At 38.2% G+C, this 22875-nt stretch overlaps 4 protein-coding genes and 1 non-coding gene across 6 annotated transcripts; 1 reads left to right on the plus strand and 4 right to left on the minus strand.

Moving 5' to 3' along the window:
- Window positions 1–2092: 2092 nt before the first annotated feature.
- On the minus strand, window positions 2093–4001 carry LOC108222863 (protein SLOW WALKER 1). The gene has a single exon (XM_017396812.2). It carries the CDS (start codon window positions 3883–3885, stop codon window positions 2302–2304), a length of 1584 nt encoding a protein of 527 aa, XP_017252301.1. The 5' UTR covers window positions 3886–4001; the 3' UTR covers window positions 2093–2301.
- A 7405-nt stretch (window positions 4002–11406) lies between these two features.
- On the plus strand, window positions 11407–12941 carry LOC108222212 (uncharacterized). Of its 2 annotated transcripts, none has more exons than XM_017396120.2 (2): window positions 11407–11851; window positions 12235–12941. In XM_017396120.2, the coding sequence occupies exon 2, from the start codon at window positions 12249–12251 to the stop codon at window positions 12672–12674; it is 426 nt and encodes a 141-aa protein (XP_017251609.1). In that variant the 5' UTR covers window positions 11407–11851; window positions 12235–12248; the 3' UTR covers window positions 12675–12941. The 2 variants fall into 2 exon arrangements, with proteins under 2 accessions (XP_017251609.1, XP_017251610.1); XM_017396121.2 differs by lacking the exon at window positions 11407–11851 and adding an exon at window positions 11900–12049.
- A 317-nt stretch (window positions 12942–13258) lies between these two features.
- On the minus strand, window positions 13259–17768 carry LOC108220656 (uncharacterized). The gene is made up of 12 exons (XM_017394480.2): window positions 17609–17768; window positions 17413–17512; window positions 17211–17319; window positions 16862–16950; window positions 16606–16662; window positions 16389–16497; window positions 16196–16297; window positions 15997–16061; window positions 14761–14864; window positions 14621–14685; window positions 14228–14282; window positions 13259–13660 (listed from the first exon to the last, which is right to left on the minus strand). Exons 1-12 carry the CDS (start codon window positions 17667–17669, stop codon window positions 13500–13502), a joined length of 1077 nt encoding a protein of 358 aa, XP_017249969.1. The 5' UTR covers window positions 17670–17768; the 3' UTR covers window positions 13259–13499.
- Window positions 17769–17841, minus strand: TRNAA-UGC (transfer RNA alanine (anticodon UGC)). Its single transcript has one exon. It is a non-coding gene; the product is annotated as a tRNA-Ala (tRNA).
- Window positions 17842–19200: 1359 nt separating this feature from the next.
- On the minus strand, window positions 19201–21693 carry LOC108221635 (E3 ubiquitin ligase PARAQUAT TOLERANCE 3-like). The gene has a single exon (XM_017395499.1). It carries the CDS (start codon window positions 21691–21693, stop codon window positions 19201–19203), a length of 2493 nt encoding a protein of 830 aa, XP_017250988.1.
- Between the last annotated feature and the right edge of the window lie 1182 nt (window positions 21694–22875).

Genomic DNA, 22875 nt, shown 5'->3' on the forward strand with positions numbered 1-22875 from the left:
TTTAAATATTTGCCTCCATATCTCTTATTTCTTAAAATTTTCCCTCTAACCTTATAGAACGGGTGTATTCAAAAGAGTATCTGTAAATTTTTGTTTTCTTCTCGTTCTTGTAACTGTAAGGTAGAAAGAAATGAGGAAACTGTATTTCAGATTCAGATGTGTGTGCGGTGATTAACAATAATCATTTACATTATCTATTATATTTGTAGAAACTAGATAACACAACTTGATAACTTTGGTTGAGAAATGGGTTTATCACTTATCTGATGACCTGTATTTCTCGACACCCCCCTCAAACTCAGAGGAGATTGTAACAAGATAGAATGTGATTCCTAACAAGATATATGGCAAAACCACCAACGGATCCAGCCCACATCGGGGTATGCAGAAATATACTTAGCTATAGATTTAGTCGAGTGCATCCCATACACCAGGCCAGTAAAGATCGGAAATAAGACATGTCAGGCAAGTGCGCCAACAAAAACATTCCCAACAAAACGAGACAACTCGAAGCTGGTCTACTTGGAGCTGGAGGACTCATTGCTTTACTTTCCAAGACGGTAATCAAGAGGCCTAAGTATATGATATTGCAAACTCTTTGCCAAAGACTTGGGAACTGATTGCACAAAGCTGAGACACGGTAAAACCAATTTGCACAAGGAAAGAACTTAATCGAGAGTCGAGACCATTTTAAATACTCCCTCCGTCCCATTTTAACTGCTTTTGATTTTTTTACACGTATTTTAAGATGTTAAAAAAATCATATCTAAACATAGTTATTCTTTATAAAATTTATATCAAATTAAAGTTTGGAATCTAAACTTTTATTTGATATAAGAATTGAACTTTTTTATTGAGTGTAGCTATTGTTTTTTTACGCCTCAATATATGTGTTAAAAAGTCAAACATCAGTTAAAATGGGACAGAGGGAGTATCTAACTGCTGCGGAAGCTAGCTGGTGTGTCATGCAACTGTAGTAGCCTTCAAAACTGGACTAAATGTCTCTATGTAATCAATATGACCTCCGGCACTCGTACCATGTTAAGTTATTGGTTCTAAAATTTTAAGATGTTAGCCAAAAGTTTTTTTTTAATACCAAAATCATTACATTTTAAACTTTCTTAACTCGAAAATCTATTTCTGAGTTTAGAAAATAAATCTATTTCTGGACCAGTTCCAGAACTTTGCACGGAATGCACAACTTCCCTATGTATAATGAAAAATCCGGGGAAAAAAAAAAACCCAGATAACCTCTGTCATATTCTGCCTCGATAAAAGTACAATTACACAGGATTTTAAGCAAGGTAACTTGAGACGCTATAAGCCTAAAGCACAACTACACAGCACAAAGCCTTGCACAAGCTCCATGACTCAACTCTGTCCCATATTTAGTTGTAAAATATGCAGTTCTATATTATTGCATTTTATCAGTTTATTTTTAAATATCCGGACGAGGCTTGCTATTCATATTATAGATTTGAATATAAAGTTCACACAACTGCAAATAAATTTACTAAGAAAGCTTTAATGCAGGACCTGAATACACAGCCAGTTAACTTCTATTCTCGGCTATTTTTCTATTCCACTTCCGGAACAACTCTATGACGGTCATCACTAGTCCTATTAGAGGAAATTTATGGTAATAGTGTTAGCACTGAATTGGTTAATAATCAAACACACTATACCAAATTTAATACTGGAGGAAAAACAGACCAGTTCATGCGATGCTTCTGGTCCTATATTTATATGTTTAATATGATCTATTCACAGATCATTAAAGGCTAAGAACCGATGTTTGCTTGCACTAACCTCAGGGATCAATGCAGAGCCACATTATACAGATAATGGACTGAAAAAAATCATAAAGGAGAAGACATTCATATACTTATAGATAGAGTGCTTAAAAAATGAATAATGAGATGCTATTATCATCCATTGCAAAGCACAACAAGGAAAGCAATTCATCATTAAAGCCTAAGAACTGATGTTTGCTTGCACTAAGCTCAAGGATAAATGCAGAGCCGCATTATACAGATAATGGACTGAAAAAATCAACTAGGACAAGACATTCATATACTAATAGATAGAGTGCTTAAAAAAATGTATAATGAGATACTTTTATCATCCATTGCCAAGCACAACAAGGAATTCGTAGCCAATAACACTCTATGATCCATGTGGTTTTTCTAAAACACAGAGATATAACAATTAGACAAGAATACAATTGATTGCAAAACTTTTCATCTGCCCATGATAAATTAAAGATGCCCAAAGTACTGAGTGAAAAAGAACGATATTTAATCATCTTCCAGCCATCCTTAATAAAGGAGATATTATACCTTGAATTTCCAACATCGACTGTTGGCATCTAATCTCTTCCTCAACAGAACGCTTTAAGTTTCGAATATGACCCTTCAACTGATCTGATGCTCTTAAGTCTTCAGCTCTCATCTCCACAACTTTCTTCGATAGACTCATCAATAAACCTGCATATCTTGGCACTGTTGAGTGCCTCTGCAGAAACTCCAACAACATTCCAAGCTCCTCTGTCTCCAAATTCGAAACACATTTCAACAGCTTTCTCCTAGCTACCAATTCCTCCATAACAGCCACCACATTCCCCGCATTCTTCCCACTCAATGCAGATACCAAAGCGTCCTTATGCCTAAACTTCTTTAACAACTTATCATGTTCAGCAAGTTTTACCTTCTTTGGAGCAATAACCAGATAATCCCCCTCGGATGGCTTCGAATTCTGCCCCCTACTGAAGTACCTGATACGCGCAGGCCTCAGCTCTCTCTTCCTATGCACCTCCACACCCTCAACCTTCCCCATTTCAGCCCCCACATCCTTTTTCACTTTCCTCTTCCCAGCATACAGAACTCCATTCGAAGCACCAATCACCCTAGTCGAACAATCAGGCGAAAATGCAACCGACATAAGCGCAGTAGGAAACCTCATAGAATGAGTAACCTTAAACTTAGCATAATCAAAAACCTTCATATAACCATCCAACCCCACACTCAAAATCCTATACTCCTGAGCTTCTTCCCCACTCTCCCTTCCCATCTTCCCCACACAAATCGAAGTAACCGTCTTATTATGACTCTCCATCGTATACAACAACTTCCCACCCCCAATCACATCCCAAATCTTCACACAATTCCCCCCAGCCGTAGCAACCAACCCCCCAGACGGCAAATAAACAACATCCTCCACCGGCTTCCCATGATTAAACTCCACCACACTCCCCCTGTTCCCCACCCTCACATCCCAGACCTTAACACTATGATCATACGACCCCGTAACAAACACATCATCACTCACACTCGAAAACCCCCCTGCCCTAACATAATCCTTATGCCCCACAAAATTCCCCACCGCACTCTCCGACGCCACATCCCAATACTTAACAACCGCATCATCCCCACCCGAAAACAAATGCAGCTTATCCACTCTCGGGTACTTAACCACATGAACAGGCCTCGAATGCCCCCTCAATTTCCTAAGCGCAACCCGGGTCTTAACATCGAAAACCTGACAAACCCCAGAAAGCGAACCAGCAGCAATCAACTTCCCATCAGCCCGAAAAGACGCAGAAGTGGCAGTATCTTTAAACCCAGAAAGAGTCGATTCAGGCAAAAGGGTATCACCCGAAAAGATAGTTACAGTTGCAGAGTGAGTGGCAGCGAATTTGTGAGGCTCGGCAGGTGAAAAAGAGAGGGAAGTGATGGAAGAAACAAGGGTTTGAGATGGGTTTTCTTTTGGGGATTTGAATGATTTCCAGTACTTAGATTCTGGTGTTGGTGTGGATTTGTTTAAGGTGGGTTTTAGCTTCGGTTTGATTGGAAATGTTTTCGATATTGTTGATTTTTCTTCCGCCATTTTTGAGCTTTTCTTGATTTGATTTTTGTTGGCTAGGGTTTAGGGTTTTACAGAAGGGGAGAGCATTTACTTTGACGACTGAGTTTTATGAATGTTATGAATGGTGATGATTCGGGTCAACAGTTAGGCCCAACAGCCCAATACAAATAAATAAGGGCATATTTTCTTTTTTCCACATTTTTATATGCCAAAGTACCGCAGATTATCTTATAAATTTATATATTTAGTTGTCGGTTTTTTCTCTAATTTTTAAATTAATTATATGTATATGTGTATGATCGTGTTATAGGAAGAATTCTCGAAATATATTTAAGTGTGTAAACATTATTATTATTATTATTATTATTATTATTATTATTATTATTATTATTATTATTATTATTATTATTATTATTATTATTATTATTATTATTATTATTATACTGCAGAGTAATATAATATTTTAAAAAATAAATTACATCACCAAAATTATAATATTAAATTTTTAACAAAAACAGAATAACTATTTTGATTATTTAGGAAACCACTGAAACGGAGAAAAAAGATAGTAAAGAAAGACGGGAAAGAATTCATAGTTGACTGCAAATATGAAAGATTGGGTGAGTTCTGTTTTTCATGTGGATTGGTTACTCACACAGATAGATTCTGCAGGAACGCTACACAGGAAGGAGAGGGTGTTGTGGTGAAGGAGTGGGGAACCTGGCTCAGAGCACCGCCGCGTAGGGTGGCGGGGCAAGCTCAGAGCAAATGGCTACGGGAGGAGAATGATGACACGTGGGAGGCCAGGATTGGAGGAGACGGTAACCTCCAGCACTTTTCGGGGGGAAATTTTTCAAATCAAGGAAAAGAGATAAAGGTGGCGAGTGATTAGGGTGCAACGGAATCCCGAGATGGTCGCAACAAATCTTTGGCAGTAAAAGGAGCAACTCTTCAGGGATATAGGGATATACAGCTACGTCAAATCTGTTATACGACGTAAATGAGGAGGATAGTGATCTTATCCAGTTAGAAGACCGTAAACGTAGGAGGGGTGTAACAGATGGGGCGGGCCATATGGAAATTGATTTGGGCCACAAGTCAACTGTTTTTCAGACAGGTCACAACCAAATAGACACTGGTATTTCAAATGGAGATTTATCAGTATCTGAGCACAACATTCCGGCTGAGCTTGCAAGGCAAGCCAGCCATCTATTATGAATGCTATAGGATGGAACTGTCGAGGTGTGGGCTCATCTTGCACAGTTCGAGTTTTAAAGGAGATGGTACAATCTCATAAGCCTGATCTTTTATTTTTATCCGAGACTTTAGCAGATAGTAATAAAATTGAAGCTCTAGCTTCAAAGCTTGGTTTTGTTAATTTTTTCTCTATAGATAAGCAAGGTAGAGGTGGTGGATTGGCAGTGTTCTGGAAACAAAATTTGGTGTGCAATGTTTTTGACTCATCTTATAATCATATTGATATCAGAATAAAAGAAAGAAGCGGAGGAGATTGGCGCTTAACTTGTTTTTATGGTTTTCTTGAAAGAGAAAGAAGACAAGAATCGTGGGACTTTCTCAGGTACCTGGCTTCAAGTTCTCAGTTGCCTTGGTGCGTGTTTGGAGACTTCAATGATCTTTTGTATAGCAGTGATAAAAAAGGAAAGCATAAGCATCCCCAGAGTCTAATGGATGGGTTTAGAAATGCAGTGGAGGATAGTTCTTTAATTGAATTAGACCTTAAAGGGGGTGACTTTACCTGGGAGAAGAGCAAAGGGACAGCCAACTGGGTTCGTGAGAGATTGGATAGATGCTTCGCTTCTAGCTCGTGGTGGAGTAAATTTCCATTATGTACAATAACGGTTTTTCATGCCATTGTTTCTGACCATGATCCCATCAAAATTGAGTTGATAAACACCTCGATCCCTAAAAAACAATTTCGTTTTAGGTTCGAGAATACTTGGTTAAAAGAGGCAAATTTTCACTCGGAGGTATCAAAGTATTGGGAAAACCTTCCTGCGATGCACCTGTTACCAAAATTGTTAGCAGTCTCAACCTTTATGGCGAAGTGGGGAAAGGAGTTTTTTAACAAATTTAGAGAAAAAGTGGTGAAGCAAAAAGAGATTATCGATGCTCTAAAAGACTGGGAGGATGACGATGGTATTCAAAGTTACTTTGATGAGAAAGACAAACTTAATGAGCTTCTAAGTCATGAAGAGGCTTATTGGCAGCAGAGAGCTAAGAATTTTTGGCTGAAGGATGGCGATACCAATTCCAAATTCTTCCATGCAGCAGCTTCTAGTAGGAAGAAATTAAATCACATATCTAGTCTTAAAGCAGAAGATGGGGCGTTGATCACGAGCCACGAAGGAATGTGCTTGTTAAAGGAGTATTTTAGTAAAGTGTTTATGGGTACTGAGAGTTGCAACAATTTTCTGAGCCATGACACTGTTCCAGTGATTACCAGGCCTCAGAATGAAATGCTAACAGCGGAGTTGACATTCTCAGAGTTTACTCAAGCGGTGAAAAACATGCATCCAGATAAAGCATGTAAGTCTAAATGTAAAGACAACCCTATCTGTTACATAGGGATGATAACTCAACAATAGAACAGGACAAGTAAATAACACTACGCCTGCACCGGAATCGGAAGATACGAAGACAAAGGTTGAAGAAGCCATCTACAGTCTTGAAGGAATAAGTTCACTGGAAGAAGTTCATTAATATGTTCATGCCTCAGTGAAGAATAAAGATTGAAGTATTCAAGATTGTGGAAGCAATGAAGATGTTGTCCAAGTACTCGAAAGATTTCAGTGCAACCCCTGAAGCAAGATATTTTTATATATCTTGGTTGGTTATTTATAATCAACAAACTGAAGCATAAACTAACCCGGAACCGACTGATCAATGTTTGCTGACAAAGATGGTACAATGTTTAACTTCAGTGTTAGTCGCTTGTGAACCAGACCAGTGCACTAAGCGTCAGCACGTACGGAGCTTTGCAAAGTATTTATCGATCGAAGAATTGATCCAGTCATATCAAGTCATTTGCTCCAAAGCCAAGTCAAATGCCAGCTATGCCAAAGCTTACTGCTCAAATGCCATATGTCAAAGCTTCCACAGAAAGCCATATCAGGAAGTGACATTTTATATATGTGTGCACTTATATATTTGTATATGTACAAATATAATTATATATGTATATATGTATATTTAATTAAATATAATATATATAATATATATGTATATATGTTCTTTAAACATATGTATATGTATATTTATATGTATATATATATTTAAATAAATATATATGTATATAGTATATATATTTATATTTTACATAAACATTTATATATTTAAGTGTATATATATATATATATATTATATTATGTGCATAAATATGTGTATATTTATATCTATAGATAATTATATATATATCCCTATATATATTTATATTTATATTTACATATAATTTTATGTATATTATATATATTTAAATATATGAGAATATATTTAAATATATGTATATATATATATATTACTATATGTTTATATAAATATTATTTATATACATTTATATATATATATCTTTATTTATACATATATTTATATAATATTATGAATATAATATAATATAAATATATGGATGGAGCAAACTCAAGTCAATCTCAGTCAAAGGAGTGATAACAAGGAAAGCTCTTACCATGTGAGGAACAACATTTGACCGAAGTCAACAGCTCTTCCTCACTTAGAAGATTTTCTAAGTACCATCACAAGTGAAGACATGCACTCTTGAGGAGCAAACTTTGACCAAGTCAAAGTTCGTCCCCAAGTGATGAGAGAGAACAAGGAAGCTATGTGAGGAGCAACATTTGACCAAAAGTCAACAGCTCTTCCTCACTTAGAAATTTCTCTAAGTATTATCACAGTGAAGGCAATGCACTCTTGAGGAGCAAACTTTGACCAAGTCAAAGTTCGTCCCTAAGAGATGAGAGAGAACAAGGGAATACATTCACTATGGAGCTTGAATTGGACTTAGAATATTTTCTAAGTCACATACATACAACATGAGAGCAACTTCACTTGGAGAGCAAACTTTGACCAAGTCAAAGTTTGCGCCTCCAAGCCATTCCTTCAGTGGTACACTTTGGCTCATCTCTGGAAATTCTACTAAGGCATCTACACTGTACAAAGGCTTGGAGCGCAACATTTGACCCGGTCAAATGTTGCGCCTCCTATCTATCATCCTTGGCGCAAACTCAAAGCTGTACATTTCTGTCTAAGTGGAGTATACAGTGGACACTGTATGGATTGAGTTGGCGCAACTCTTGACTGGTGTGGTCAAAGCGCAAGCTTTGACTCACCTAGTCAAAGCGCTAATTCACTTAGATTTCTTCTAAGTTAAATCACAGTGAACCCCTGTATAGCGCAAGGTTTGACCGCGCAAGGTTTGACTCCCCTCCTGTACACTGGATCAAGCGCAACTTTACAATACATGTATATATATATGTATATGTAACTGGCGCCAATTCATTACACCTGGGAGTTAGTTTATTTCTGATAAATCGAATCCGTCCCGAACGAACTCAAGTCGTCCAGGACGAACTCGTTAACCATGGTTAGTTTATGAAAGCCTATAAATATGTGATTGTGGTTCTCACAATATACAACATCCTTCGGGATGAAATGGCCAAGTGCTCTGCACGGCTACTCCCACTATACACACACCCTAGCCTAGCTTTGTAATAGAAATATCAATAGTGGTTAGAGTTTGTAATATTGAGAGTAGTGGCCATTGTAGCCGAACCTTCGGGTTTGGATTTATAGCACCTTCGAGGTATTTATCAATATACAAATATACCTTGAAAATATTGTGTGTTGGTTTAATATTTTCATATCCTCAGAAACCGACCCAATAAATATCCGGAACACGAAACCCATTACAGGACTGCAATTTATTTATCCGCAAGATTCGAAAGAATTTTAAATTGTAGTGAGTATCGTATTCAACCCCCCTTCTACGATACTTTGGACCTAACAAAGCAAGTGGTCCAGATGGCTTAAACCCGGCTTTTTTTCAACACTTTTGGAATCTGATTGGCAAAGAGGTATTTAATTGTTGTCGACAGTGGCTTATAGAGGGCAAGTTTCCTGCTGATGTAAATGATACAAATTTAGTGCTCATTCCTAAAAAAGATAATGTTGACGACCCTAAAGACCTCAGGCCGATAGCTTTGTGTAACGTTCTTTACAAGATAGTAGCAAAGGTGTTGGCAAATAGACTGCAGAAAATTCTACCAGGGGTCATATCTGAGGAGCAATCGGCTTTTGTTCCTGGCCGAAACATCACAGATAATGTTTTGGTGGCATTTGAGCTTTTGCATTACATGAAAAGGAAGAATAGTGGTCAAGATGGTGTGGTGGCTTTAAAGCTCGACATTAGTAAGGCTTACGACCGTGTGAGCTGGAGGTATCTTAAACACAGAATGTCTACCATGGGTTTTTCAGAAAAATGGATTGAATGGATGATGCTTTGTGTTCGAACTGTATCTTATTCGATCTCATTTCAAGGATCTATGATAGGCCCCATAATACCAACTAGAGGTCTCCGCCAAGGAGATCCCCTCTCGCCTTATTTGTTCCTGCTGTGCGTCGAAGGTTTGTCATCATCCTTAAAGTCAGCTGTCGGGAATGGTAGCATAAACGGATGTTGTATTTGCAATCTGGCCCCATCAATAACCCATCTGTTATTCGCTGATGACAGTTTTTTATTTTTTAAAGCGACTACAGAAGAAGCTTCAACAGTCAAAGGAATCTTAAATGAATATGAGGCGTGGTCAGGGCAAGCAGTTAACTATCAAAAATCAGCCATATTCTTCAGTTCAAATGTAAGAAGAGATAAGCAAGAAGCACTCAAACAAGAGCTTGGCGTTCATAAAGATATAGGAGACATCAAGTATCTTGGCCTGCCATCTCTGATTGGCCGCTCAAAGAAAACTGTGTTTAGGTACTTGAAAGACAAGGTGATTCAGAAAATTAAAGGATGGAGCTCGAGGCTGCTTTCACGTGCTGGTAAATTAGTCATGTTGAAAAATGTGATTCAGTCAATACCGGCATATACAATGTCTTGTTTTCTGATTCCTAAATCACTCTGTCAAGAGATTCAAAGAGTAATGAATGCCTTCTGGTGGCAATCAAACTCTTCTTCAAACAAAGGTATTCGCTGGCTAGGCTGGAATAAAATGTGTATGTCAAAGAAGGATGGAGGCCTGGGGTTCAGAGATATCAATGGCTTTAATCTAGCTCTCCTGGGTAAACAGTGTTGGAAATTAATAAACGACCCAAGAGCTTTAGTTTCAAGGATTCTAAAAGCTAGATACTATCCAAATAGTCATTTTCTACAAGCTGGTAGGACAGGTGGTGCTAGTTACACCTGGTCAGGTATATGGGAGGCAAAAGAAGAGATGAAGAAGGGTCTGAGATGGGTTGTGGGGGACGGCACATCTATTAGCATTGCAACTGATAGGTGGCTTCGTATGAAAGAGAATTTCTGCGTTAACAGGGAACAAATCAGTAGTCAAGTGATGCAGCTGAAAGTTTGCGATTTATTCCAGGAAAACAGAAGGGCTTGGGATGAGGTCAAAATCAGAGCCAATTTCAGCAGTGAGGATGCAGATGCCATTTTAAACACTCGAATTCCACAGGGGTATACTAGAGACAGGGTTGCCTGGATCCATTCATCCAATGGAAAGTATACGGTGAAATCAGGGTACTATCAGTGGTGTCAAAGTCAGCCTGCTAATGATGGAGTTCAACAGTCGAAGGGATGGAACAAAATCTGGAATCTGGAAGTCCCTCATAAAATTAAAGTTTTCTTGTGGAGGTTTTGTCGCAATACTCTACCAATCAGGATCTTATTAAGGGGAAGAGGTGTCCCAGCCCCAATTGTTTGTTCAATGTGTACTGGTGAGGTAGAACACCTACGGCACTTGTTCTTTGAATGTGGCTTCGCAAAAGAATGCTGGCAACAGAAAGGTTTCGACTCTAACGTGTGGGACATAGAAAGCAGCCATGAATGGTTACTTCATACTTTGGCTAATGGTCCAGATGAGATTTTGGTTAAAATGGTATCAGTTCTCTGGGGAGTATGGTTTGCAAGGAATAAACGCATTTTTGAGAATAGATTTATGTCACCAGCCACTGTCATGGCTTGGAGTGCGAAACAAATCTTAGAGTGGCAAATAGCTAATAAGAAAGTCTCATTTTCACCACACCTGAGCAACAGACAACAGGGAGATGGTCGGAAGTGGCAAGTTCCAGAGCAAGGGTGCTTAAAAATTAATGTTGATGCATCGGTTGTGGACGGACAAAACTCATTTGGCATTGGTATGGTTTTAAGAAATCACCAGGGGCACTACATTACAGGAAAGAAGATGAGATTTGCAGGCTCTTTCTCGGTTATGGAAGCTGAAATGACAGGTATTACTGAGGCACTGACTTGGGCACAGAATTATACAAATGCAGTAGTGATCGAAAGTGACTCTTTGCTAAGTGTTGAGGCAATTCAGAATGGCCAGGAGAACTTACTGGAGCTTGGTGACCTTATTCATCAATGCAGGAACATTCTGAGACATAATGATCGACTCAAGCTTAATTTTGTTAGGAAGCAAGCGAACAAGGTTGCGCATAGCATTGCGAGAATTCCTTGTGAGCTAAATAGTTCCATTGTAATCTCGTCTCCTCCATTCTTTTTGTTGGAGACAATATTGTCCGAAAGTTTGGCGTTTTAATGAAATTATCAATTTCTCAAAAAAAAAAAAACTATTTTGATTATTTTCTAAAATAAAAAAAATTCTTGGTTAACTATGTTTACATTTATACAAACATACATAATTTTCGCTTCCCAGAAAATCATAATTTTCATTCTAGACCCAAGTTATTTGGTCTATACTCTGTAGTGAACTTACTGGAAAGCTACTCTTACCTGCAGGTAAGAACACTATACATGATGATATTACACTCATTTTTCCTATATCGATTTCACACGTAATATAAAATTAAACGACACCATGATGTACTAGTAAACCATGTAAAAATCAAAATCTATAACACTAATGTTCGCCCGCAATCTGTTTGAGAAATTGCCTGTGAGACGAAGTGCTTCAAGAGATTTAGTAGCATTGTATTTGTAGGATTTCCTATTCATATTGATGTTAATTTTTGAACGTTAGATTTAAATTTGAATGGTGCTTGTTGGCTAGTAATATATAGTATATGTTTTGGTTCATTTTTCTCTTCAATAACTTTCTTGCAAGTTAGCTTACTTGGCTATGGTGCATTACTTATTCTATGTGTTTCGGATTATATATGTAGGCTGTACAAGTGTCATGGCAACGATGGTTTCTTTGAAAGATATAGCTCCAGCAGCGCAGAACAACATAAACACGCGGTTTATACTCTTGGATAAAGGAAGGATTATGTTAGAATCTCAACAGAAGACCTGCATTGCTTTGGTGGCCGATGAAACTGCTTCAGTTCATTTTCAGTTTTGGGGAGAAGAGTGCGAGGCCTTTGAGCCGGGTGATATTATTCGTCTCACCAATGGCATATTCTCCTATAATCGCAGCAATAGTTTTGTTTTGAGAGCTGGGAAACGGGGGAAAGCTGAGAAGGTGGGGGAGTTCACTATGGTTTTTGTTGAGACGCCAAACATGAGTGAGATTCGTTGGGTTCCTGATCCAAATAACTCCAAGAACTATGTCAAGGAGGCTGTTCTGTCTAGCCACTCAAGATTGTTCCCGCCTATGGTTTGACTCTATATTCGTGTTGGTAAATTGCTACTTGGTGCTGCAAATATTAAAGGGAACATTTTGTGTTAGCTTATAATCTTTCTGGCAACAATGCAGAATGTCTGTCAATATCGCTTATTAGGAAAAATGAACATTGAGTTTGAAGTTTTCTGCATCCAGTTGTTATATAGAAACCTGCGTGCCAATTGTTTCATGTTACCAAGTTGTGAAGACTTTATTTGTTGCAATCAATTTATCTTGACAAAGCTAATTCGGACAAATCCGCCATCACTCTTGTGTTATATCGAAGCGAAGCCATCGCCCTCATGTTATATTGAAAGTTGTCTACCTTTATATGCAGATGATGAAAAAAATGCCCTGCTCTTGTAGGTTTTCATCCATTTTTCATTTAATATTAATTAGTCAATGTTTTGATCACATTTTGGTGTCTATATAGTTGCCGTGCAAGAGGTCAGCAGCGTGAATCTCTAATTTGGATTCAAGTATTCAAGGTTCTTATTTTTATTGTTCTTTTTAGTTATTTCTCAAAAGTATAATTCACGCTCAGCTAAAGATTCAACAACGTAGCAAACAAGTGAAATATGCAATGATGTTTTGGATTTTCTATATATTATTTGATTTTGCATCAAACTTGTCAACGGATATATACTGGCTTCTAAGGACTAACATATTTTAAGCCTAACAGAGTAAATCACTGTTAAGATCTAACATAAATACATAAATTGTTTTTCATTCCAGCACTCTGGAAGTGGAAAGACTACATAATCTATTGACATGAGTGTCATGGACAAAGAAGTGTAAAAAAAACACCAAAAGGTATGAATGTGATCAGGGACAGGGATTCGGGAACTTTGAGTGGACACTGTCAATATCTGAGACTATTTCCGGACTGAGCTCAACCTCAATTGCTTTAATGACCTCTTGAAGCTGCCATAACTTTGTCGCACCGAAAACAGCACTAGCAACAAGTGGGTGCTTCAAAACAAAGGCTGCCAGAGAAGAATAAAGATTCAAGTAAAAGAAGGGGACACGAGGAAATATTGACAACACAAAATTATGCACAGTCTGCTAACTCAATATAATATCTGGCATAAAAATCCCTACACTGGAGAGGACTTCCCATTAGACCATATCTAACTAAACTATAACAGAAAGGCCCAGATTGATTCAAATTTTGGTAAGTTATTTTGATAAATTTAATGATCTATGGAATGCCGATTTCACCCAGAAAAGAGCAATACACTCAGAGATGATTTTCTCTACAACCATAATAAAGCATACAACAGCAGAACCAAACATATTGAGTGTATCCTGATTGTTGAGCAGAGTAATGCAACAGTACAAGCCAAATACTATCATATTCTTCCTGTTGACAAAATTATCTTAAATTTGAACAGATATTTCTCCTAAAATATTTTGCCACAAGAAAATATTATAAAGAAAGAGCGAGACAGAGGCCTATGAATAATTACACTCACACATGCTAGACACTTCTCCACATACCAGTTATCGGAACAAAAAGAAGAATATAGTTTACCGAAGAGCAGGAATCATACCAATTGCTAGAGATACAGGATGAATATCATATTTCTTCGCAATGGCAACATATGCCTGCAAAATTAGGTCACTAGTACATGAGTGTGCAGTGAAGAAACATAGTTTTGTAACTCAAATAACAAGTGACTGTGTTTAGGGAATCTAGCAAAAGAGATCCATAGGAGACTTAACTTCTAGCGCTTCAATGGACTGCCATGATCATCTACTATACTCAATAATGGTGGTGTGATGTGTGATAAAGAGCAATAATATTAAGATTCAAGTTTTGACCAAAGGACACAAGATTATACCTTCACAGTATACCATTAACTAAGTAAGCAGTGTATGCCCGTCTATGATATACTAAGAGAATTTCATAGGACGGTAACATCAAGCTAGAAGAATTAGCATACCTTGGTTGCTTCTTTTATGATAGTTTTAGACAGATTGTATCTCGATTCCCCTTCTGAATACCTTCCTAAAAGGGAAAATAGTACTTATCAGAACCAAACACAAACAACTGATAGCACAACCTTCAACATGTTGGCAATACCTCTAAAAAGGTTCAAGCGAGCATCGTTTGGCCCCTTATCAGGTGAGAGGTATTTGCCAGAGAGTATGCCCATTGCTAGAGGACTGTAAGCTAATAAGCTGACCCTACAAATGTCCAATAAAATGTTGCCAGGATTATCAGCTTATAAATTCCATATTCGATTAAAAATAGGGATGAACTAAAGTTCCTATGAGAAGAATATAAGCATATAACTTCAAAAGTGCAGATGCATTAACACTTTCAGATATTTTAATCAACATGCGACAATATTTTAACCTATTTGAGAAGCAACTTTTACAATTCTGCCCTCCTCAAGTTTTAGCAGAGGTCTATCATGAACATGAGAAGAGAGACAATACTATAGCCATTCAGGAAAAAGAACAACAAGAAAGTGTAGAGAAATTAGAAGTTCTATACATTATCGTTGCCAAACTATGCTAGACATGATAATGTCGAATGTTGTATGTCTTAATACTCTCTCCAGAGTAAACTTCACAACTGAAGAAACCTTTTGATATCTAAGATTAATGGAAGTTCAGTTCTAAGTTGTAAATACTTGTAATGGTGAGAAAAAAAATCAGATATGATAAGTGATGCAGTTGGATGGGTTTCTAAATGCAAATGGCCCACAAATTATGTTCCATAACAATTAAGGGGGGAAATTTTTATCGAGAAAATGGTGAACTCGTGTGTCAAGAAACCAGTTACTCTAAAACCTCAAGGTGTTAGAGAATGGCCCTTTCCAGGATCTTATATTCTAACATTCCCCCTCACTCGAGAGCCCATTTATGGGTCGAAGAGTGGATCACGGGCGCTCATCTTTGGAGCATTAATTTGCCATTCGTGCCACGATAAATTGTGAGAATATTGGGGGTGGCAGGGATCGAACCCGAATCCTCTGCCAGTCTGCGCTCTGATACCATGTCAAGGAACCAGTTACTCTAAAACCTCAAGGTGTTAGAGAATGGCCCTTTCCAGGATCTTATATTCTAACATTCCCCCTCACTCGAGAGCCCATTTATGGGTCGAGAGTGGATCACGGGCGCTCATCTTTGGAGCATTAATTTGCCATTCGTGCCACTATAAATTGTGAGAATATTGGGGGTGGCAGGGATCGAACTTGAGTCCTCTGCCAGCCTGAGCTCTGATACCATATCAAGGAACCAGTTACTCTAAAACCTCAAGGTGTTAGAGAATGGCCCTTTCCAGGATCTTATATTCTAACAGTGAGATTACCTCTCATGATGACAACATTCGGCCAATCCAGAATCAAAATTTCGGCAAAGCAAGTTGTAGGAGTTCTACAGGAAAGAATAAAATACATCAACTTATGCACTAACATCAAAGCAAATAAAGTGTACTCCTTGTGGTCATGTGGAGGACTGGGATTAAGAGAGAGGTTTCACTATCAAACTAGGATGAAGTTGAATAACACCTGAACAGATACTATTCTGGGAAACCGAGACGTACTTCCTGCAACTTGTAGGAACTTCATGAGACCATATGGTGTTTCATTACTAAGGCCCACGTACCTGATCTAAGAGAAAAAAAATTATTCTATGAAGAGGTATATAATGCTGGAAAGAAAGAATTGATTGCAGAATGAGAAGTCAGTACATTTGACTAACCTTGCCAGCATCAGCAGCTCTACCTAAAGCATCTAGTTGTTCCTCAATCCCCACAGAATCAAACTGTCTGCTTAGGTCATATTCAGTTTCACCAAACATCGGAACATAGCTGCACGTTGACCAACAAAGGTAACAAACATGCATGATAAGCTACTCAATATTAAGTTTCTTTCTTTAAAAATATTTAGAAATCACAAGATGAGACCACCATACAGACCGATCAGGCCAATGAATCTGGTACAAGTCAATGTAATCTGTTTGAAGCCGCAGTAAGCTGCAGAGGGCAGAATAAAATTGTAACACAATCACATTCACACAAATAGTATAATCATATCACTGTGAGGTAATTCCATCATGTAAAGATGTAAATAGCACAATCATCAAACAGAACATTGCACATATAGAATGAATATTAAAGTCCAGTAGCCCATAATATCAACTAAATAGTATATAGTTATCAACTAAGGTCCAACCTATTGTCAATGGCCTGTGTTATATTACCGGCACCCAAACTTGTTGGCCCCCCTCGAATCCAACTCATCTGTCCAGATGGTCCACTAACCTTACGAAAAAAGCTAGCCACATTTTAATATACAAATTGAGCTTTTCCAACAAGTAAATATTCAGCAAAATAGAAACACCAACATGTAAACATCGATTTCCAGAACCAACATAGCTAAAAAGGTTAGTACCTCGGCACTGAACAATATTTTTTTTAATAAGCATTAAATTAAATAAAGACATGATTAACCCAGTAACCCTGGACAGTGACGTAAGATGCTTAACCAAGTAACCCTAAACAATGAAGTAAAAGGAATTGACCTTAGTGGCTAAAACAACACGATCACGAGGTATTTTTCTGTCTTTAATCCAACAACCAAGATACTCTTCGCTCCGCCCATGAGTTTGAGCACTTTGAGGCACCGGATACCTGGGGTTACAAAACTTGTCAGGGCAATTCAACACACAGCAGACTTAAAGACAGTGTCTTATATATATAATATATGTGAGGAATTAGAATTACATTTCAGCAGAATCAAAGAAGTTAATTCCGGCATCAAAAGCGTAATCGAGAAGATGGAAAGATTGAGACAGGGAGTTCTGCTGTCCAAAAGTCATTGTTCCTATGTGGGGTTATTGATTCAATTGCAAACATCAGATACACAATAGCATAAACAGCAACAACACCATATATACAAACAAGCACATAATGAGTGTACCTAAGCAGAGTCTTGAAACGGGTATGTCAGGAGCGAGGTTGAATTGAGGGACAGCTGCCATTGGAGAGCACACAGGCGATACAAAGTGCAAACAACAACAAAGATTAGGATTTAGGATAATGTAGTTCAGTTCAAAACAAATGGATGAGGCCCAAAAAGATGGAGATGCAGGGGATCGAACCCTGTACCTCTCGCATGCAAAGCGAGCGCTCTACCATTTGAGCTACATCCCCAACATGCCACATTTTCGTTTATATAGCTCCATAATTATGCTTTGAGGCCTCTGTGAGAAACTGATCCTTTGTGTGCAAATTTTTGTTCACTAAGCATCCTGCTAATCTGCTATGAATGGATTGTAACACGTGCTAATGGTTGAATTTTGTTTATACGGTGAATGTTTGTTTGTTCATAAATGAGTACAAGTGAGAAAGCAAGGAAGAAATAAAGAAGCTTAAACAAAGAACAAAGTCCAATCTACTACTAGAACACACAATGAGCAAATAGTGCTGCAGGGGAAGACTGTATTCATCGTAAAAATTATTTCAGAACTTCGCAGGGCCTTCTGTGCTACGGGTACAAGAATATGATATTACACCTAAAGTTGTAAACTACTGCTTTACTACTAAATTCAGGTGTTACTGTGTTGGCAACTTTCAGGTTAGTCAATATGTTCTCCATATTATTCTAGGTCTCGGAGTATCAGTTGTATAAGGTAATATATATATCAGTACAAAAAGATTCACTAGGAAAGTTCGCTTAAGTATAAGAATGTAAGATTTATATAAACTACACTATGATATTAACATGCAATCTACACTTATCTTATTTATTGCTAATCTAAGCCCAAAGCGGCTAAATTGAAATTATTTGTTCCAATAAATAACTTTGCAGGTGCAAGTAGACGTGAGTGACCAGGGAAAGGCCACATGAAATCGCTTAGCTCTTGTATAAGAATTTGATAAGACTAAAATTCTGGTTCAGGCAACTTTTCTAGTTCTGTAAGATGTATTAGTATGTAACATCTGATTCATTATTTTGTAGATTAAAAGGCCAATACATGTTGCAGCAAGACAACATTCCGTTTGAAGCAGTAGAAAAAATGCAGAATGACAAGCTGAGGAAGATTAATAGCAGTAGCAACAGATAAAACCATATGCTTAAAAACTTAGTCTAAGCATAGAAACATACAGGTGCATGAGTGCATCCATATGTTTTCTAGTCGACAATGCTTAGGTCTTGTTACTGTTAAGTTCGATTGTATAGGTGATTTATGTTACTTGGAGAGGGCTGCAAAGTACAAGAGACAAAATCTATCAAACAAGCACCACAAGTTCATAATACTCTTCACCAGCAATGGCAACATAACTATTAGGTAATTTAATGTTGATATAATTATTAACTGTTGTTTGGGAAAAGAAGACTGACTTTCTTATTATATAAAGAAATTATATAAATTCAACTCATATAATAAGTGCATGTATTTTTATTTCACAATAGAAAAGCATTAAAATTTACAACTTAAGTTTCCTCCCACTCAAATTCTCAGTACAGGCTCATTTCACAGACAAATTTCTCTCTACATAGTTCAGAAGTCAAAACACAGACAATCCACTGATGCTTGCTGCTATGACCCTCTTCTCCGTCCATCCTCTACCAGTACGCCTACTGTCTGCCACTACAGGGACAGGTGATATTTCATATTTAGAAGGCCTCCTCTTGAAGTGCCTGTCGTTGTCATCATGGTTGTCAGCATACTCATAAATATTCTTCGACGTGGCAACTACAGTGTTCCATTGGTCCTTGTGGTATTGATTTGATGTCCTACTGTGGCTTCTCTGATGACTCAAACCATTAACAGTGGGAAAAGAATTACCAAGCTTTCTTTTCTTGAGGACTGCCATCTCCCCTTCAGGATCTGTTATGCGAGACAAGACACTGGCTTTACGTTTCCAGGCATATTCTGATTTCCCAGTGGAGTATTTGGATGGCGGTGGTGGTAGGTCTGGACAGATCTGCAATCGGGTGGCTGACACTGACTCTGATTCTGATGGCTGCTGATAGAGCTGTTTTTTCTCCCGGGGTTGATCATGGCTTATCATGTCTCTACTGCAATTCCTATTTCTAGAAACCTCTGTGCTTCCTCCATGTTTCTCATGATCACGCTTCCGCCTTTTAGTGGTTTCCCAAGAACAAAATTCTCCATTAAATCCAGTCCCAAATTTCGCAAGGTCTCTCTGAGGTGGTACGGGCATCATATTTTGTGCTCCAAATGGACTGTAATGAAAGGCACTTCCAAATGGAATCGACATTGACCCGAGGCCAGGATTCATAAAGGGGTTTTGTCCCCAATAGGGCCGGCCAAACCCATCATATCCAGTTTGCATGCAATTCCAATAAGAACTATAACCAGAAGATTCCAGTGGCATAGGTGCACAGTCTTGCAGAGGACTCGACTGCATATCTGTAGATTTCTTCCTTTTCTTTTCTGCTTCCCCAGGAGTTGGCTTCTGCGTTTCTTCATCAGTCACTGGAGGACGCATCTGTAACCCCGGTCCCCTCATACACTCTTGTGCAGCTTCAGAAACTTCTACATCTTTACCAACGATCCCTTTACCAAGAGTTTTCTGTGTAATATTCTCTGCATCTATTGAATCTAAAATCTCTTCAACATTTGTATTTTCTTCAGTTTTAGTTGCTACTACAATCCCATTTAAAGGTTCAGACAAAATAGGGGATGGAACCTTTGAACACTGAATCTTAGGTTGCATATCTTCATCAGTCACTGGAGGGCATATCTGCGACCCTGGTTCTCCCACACACTCGAGCACAGCTTCAGGTAATTCAACAACTTTTCTGACAGTCACTTTACCCAAGGTTTCATTTACATCTTTGTCAGCTTCTATTGGTTCAGTCATCTCCTCAACCATTGTATTCAGTCCACCACCAGGTGCAAGTAAAACCTCCTTTGAAGGTTCAGACAACTTAGGTGATGGAACCTTAGAGCAAGAGAAAGCACTGCAACCACTAGTCCCACTGCCTTCGGTGGACTCCAAAATTTGAACAATGGTATTCCTCACTGTATTGTTAGGTATGAGATCATCGGCAAGTACATTTTTGGCCCCACAAGTACATAACGAATTGGACATAATATAATCTCTAATGCACTTGTCACAAAAAGTCCCAAAGCAGCACTTACTAGCTAAAACAGCGTCTTTCATAACTGCCTTGCAGATAGGACAGTGAAGCTCTGCAGGGAGGACAGGAGCAGAACGCATCGTGGGTATTCCTTGCATCTCCTTCTCAAAAGCAGACTCATCTGGTTTTAAAACAGCTAAACCACCACCTGGTAATACATAAGAGCCATCTGCACTAGCCATTAGCATAGAATTGGGAATGCCCCTTGGTGGCTGGTATCTTTTGATATCAAAATCATGGTCACCGTTGGTTGGACAATGCTGGATAAAATGCCCAGGCACCTTGCACCTATGGCATATATAGCCTGGCGAGGGTGTTATGTTGTCCGACATGCCTCCTTTACCAAACCCACGGCCAAAACCTCTCCCACCCATACCACCACGCCCAAATCTATTAGCAGGAGATTGACACTGCCTCCAGTTCAAAGCAGCAGATTTAATTCGATCACTAATCTTGCTGCCCACATCAGCTTTACTAGGAGCATCCTGAACAACTTCAGACGGCGACAAATCACTCCAAAATTCAACCCATTCTGATTCTCGAGGAAACACTGAAGTAGATGGTTGATCAAAGCCATTGTCCTCCACCAAAGAATTATCCTCCTGTTCCGGAGTAGCAGGAGGGTCGATGACAATAGGCATGCAGAAACATCTAGGCGCACGACGTACAATAAGATAAGTACCTTTAGGAATCAAAGCTTCCCCATCAAGATACTCTTCATCAGTATCAGCATTAACAAGAGTGAGGCTATCATAATGAATTTTATTACGCTTGCCAGAACACTTTTTCTTAAGTACATAATCTTTCACATCAGAAGCAGTGGTATAATGCCAGTCAATAGGGAGAGAATCATAATCTTTCGCACTTTTAAACTTGTAAAAAACTTCCATAATGTTAACAATCACAAAACCCTAGAATTTCAAAGGCCTAGTCAAGATAACTTCAACTCTCTAGGCCTGATATTCAACAACAAACGGAAAACAATGTATGTGTAAAGAAACACAAACCTAAGAGATTTCGAGTAAAAACAGAGAGATCAAACCAAGCTTTGCGAAATCGAACAATGATGAAGACAGCAAGCACTCTTCGCAGCTACAACAAATTATAATATATGATCTTCAACAAATTCGATGAAATTTATGAAACACGAAGATCACGGCAACTCAATCTTGCTCACCAAGCCTCGCTAAAACTTGCCGACTTCAAGGCCAGAGCTAGGGTTTGCTTTCTTGATCTTGAGTGAATCTTCGTTCTTGTCTTAACGTAAACATAAAGCAGCTTCTAAGCAGTTGAAACTAGGCTTCCTTAACTCTTTGTTTCCTTATGCTCGAACGTATGTTTGTTTATATAGGCGAGGGTGGCTCTGCAGACACCGGTTTATTTTATTTCACAAAAGTACCCTCAGTGACCAAATGTATATACGTTATACATGTGTTTTCAGAATATTTTTTTTTTTTTTTTGAAGAAAATGTGTTTTCAGAATATTAAAATCCAATTCCAATTATGTTTAGTTAAGACCGTTGTTTTATTTCCCAAAATAAAACAAATTTACTTACATTTGTTTTTACTGCTCCGCTATTAAAGGGGTGGCAAAATCCGACAAGACCCGAAACTGACTCGAAAAAATATGAATTAGGGTCGGGATTTTTGACTTTCCGTTTGTAATGTTGCAAATTAAAGACCAATAATATTATTTTTATTGCTTTATTCAAAATTTCAGGTCATTTTGGGTCGTGTTAAAAATGATCAACTTGAGTTCAAGTTAAACATGTCAGTTTCGGGTAATTCGGGTACCTACCAGGTTGGGTTCGTGTCATGATTTCTCAACCCCGTTTCGGGTTCGGGTTGAGTTCAGATTCGTATAAAAAAACCCAGGTACGTTCAACTCGGCACGAACCCGACCGGTTCCCCAAAATTGCCACCGCCCTATCTGAGTCTGTACATATATTAGCTCAAAACATTATTTTATACTCCCTTTTACTCCCTCCGTATCTTTTTTCTTTTCCTATTTGTAATGTCGGTACTGTTCATAACATGAGACAAATTACTAATTTACATCTGATCTATAAAAC

The sequence above is a fragment of the Daucus carota genome, chromosome 5, assembly GCF_001625215.2.
Source record: "Daucus carota subsp. sativus chromosome 5, DH1 v3.0, whole genome shotgun sequence".
NCBI lineage: Eukaryota > Viridiplantae > Streptophyta > Magnoliopsida > Apiales > Apiaceae > Daucus > Daucus carota.

Coding starts and splice junctions, on each gene's coding strand:
- LOC108221635 (XM_017395499.1), bottom strand. CDS start 21,693: ATGGAAGTTTTTTACAAGTTTAAAAGTGCGAAAGATTATGATTCTCTC.
- LOC108222863 (XM_017396812.2), bottom strand. CDS start 3,885: ATGGCGGAAGAAAAATCAACAATATCGAAAACATTTCCAATCAAACCG.
- LOC108222212 (XM_017396120.2), top strand. CDS start 12,249: ATGGCAACGATGGTTTCTTTGAAAGATATAGCTCCAGCAGCGCAGAAC.
- LOC108220656 (XM_017394480.2), bottom strand. CDS start 17,669: ATGGCAGCTGTCCCTCAATTCAACCTCGCTCCTGACATACCCGTTTCA. Junction 17,320..17,412: donor TTCTTTGATTCTGCTGAAAT/GTAATTCTAATT, acceptor TTGTAACCCCAG/GTATCCGGTGCCTCAAAGTG. Junction 14,686..14,760: donor TCGCTTGAACCTTTTTAGAG/GTATTGCCAACA, acceptor TTTCCCTTTTAG/GAAGGTATTCAGAAGGGGAA.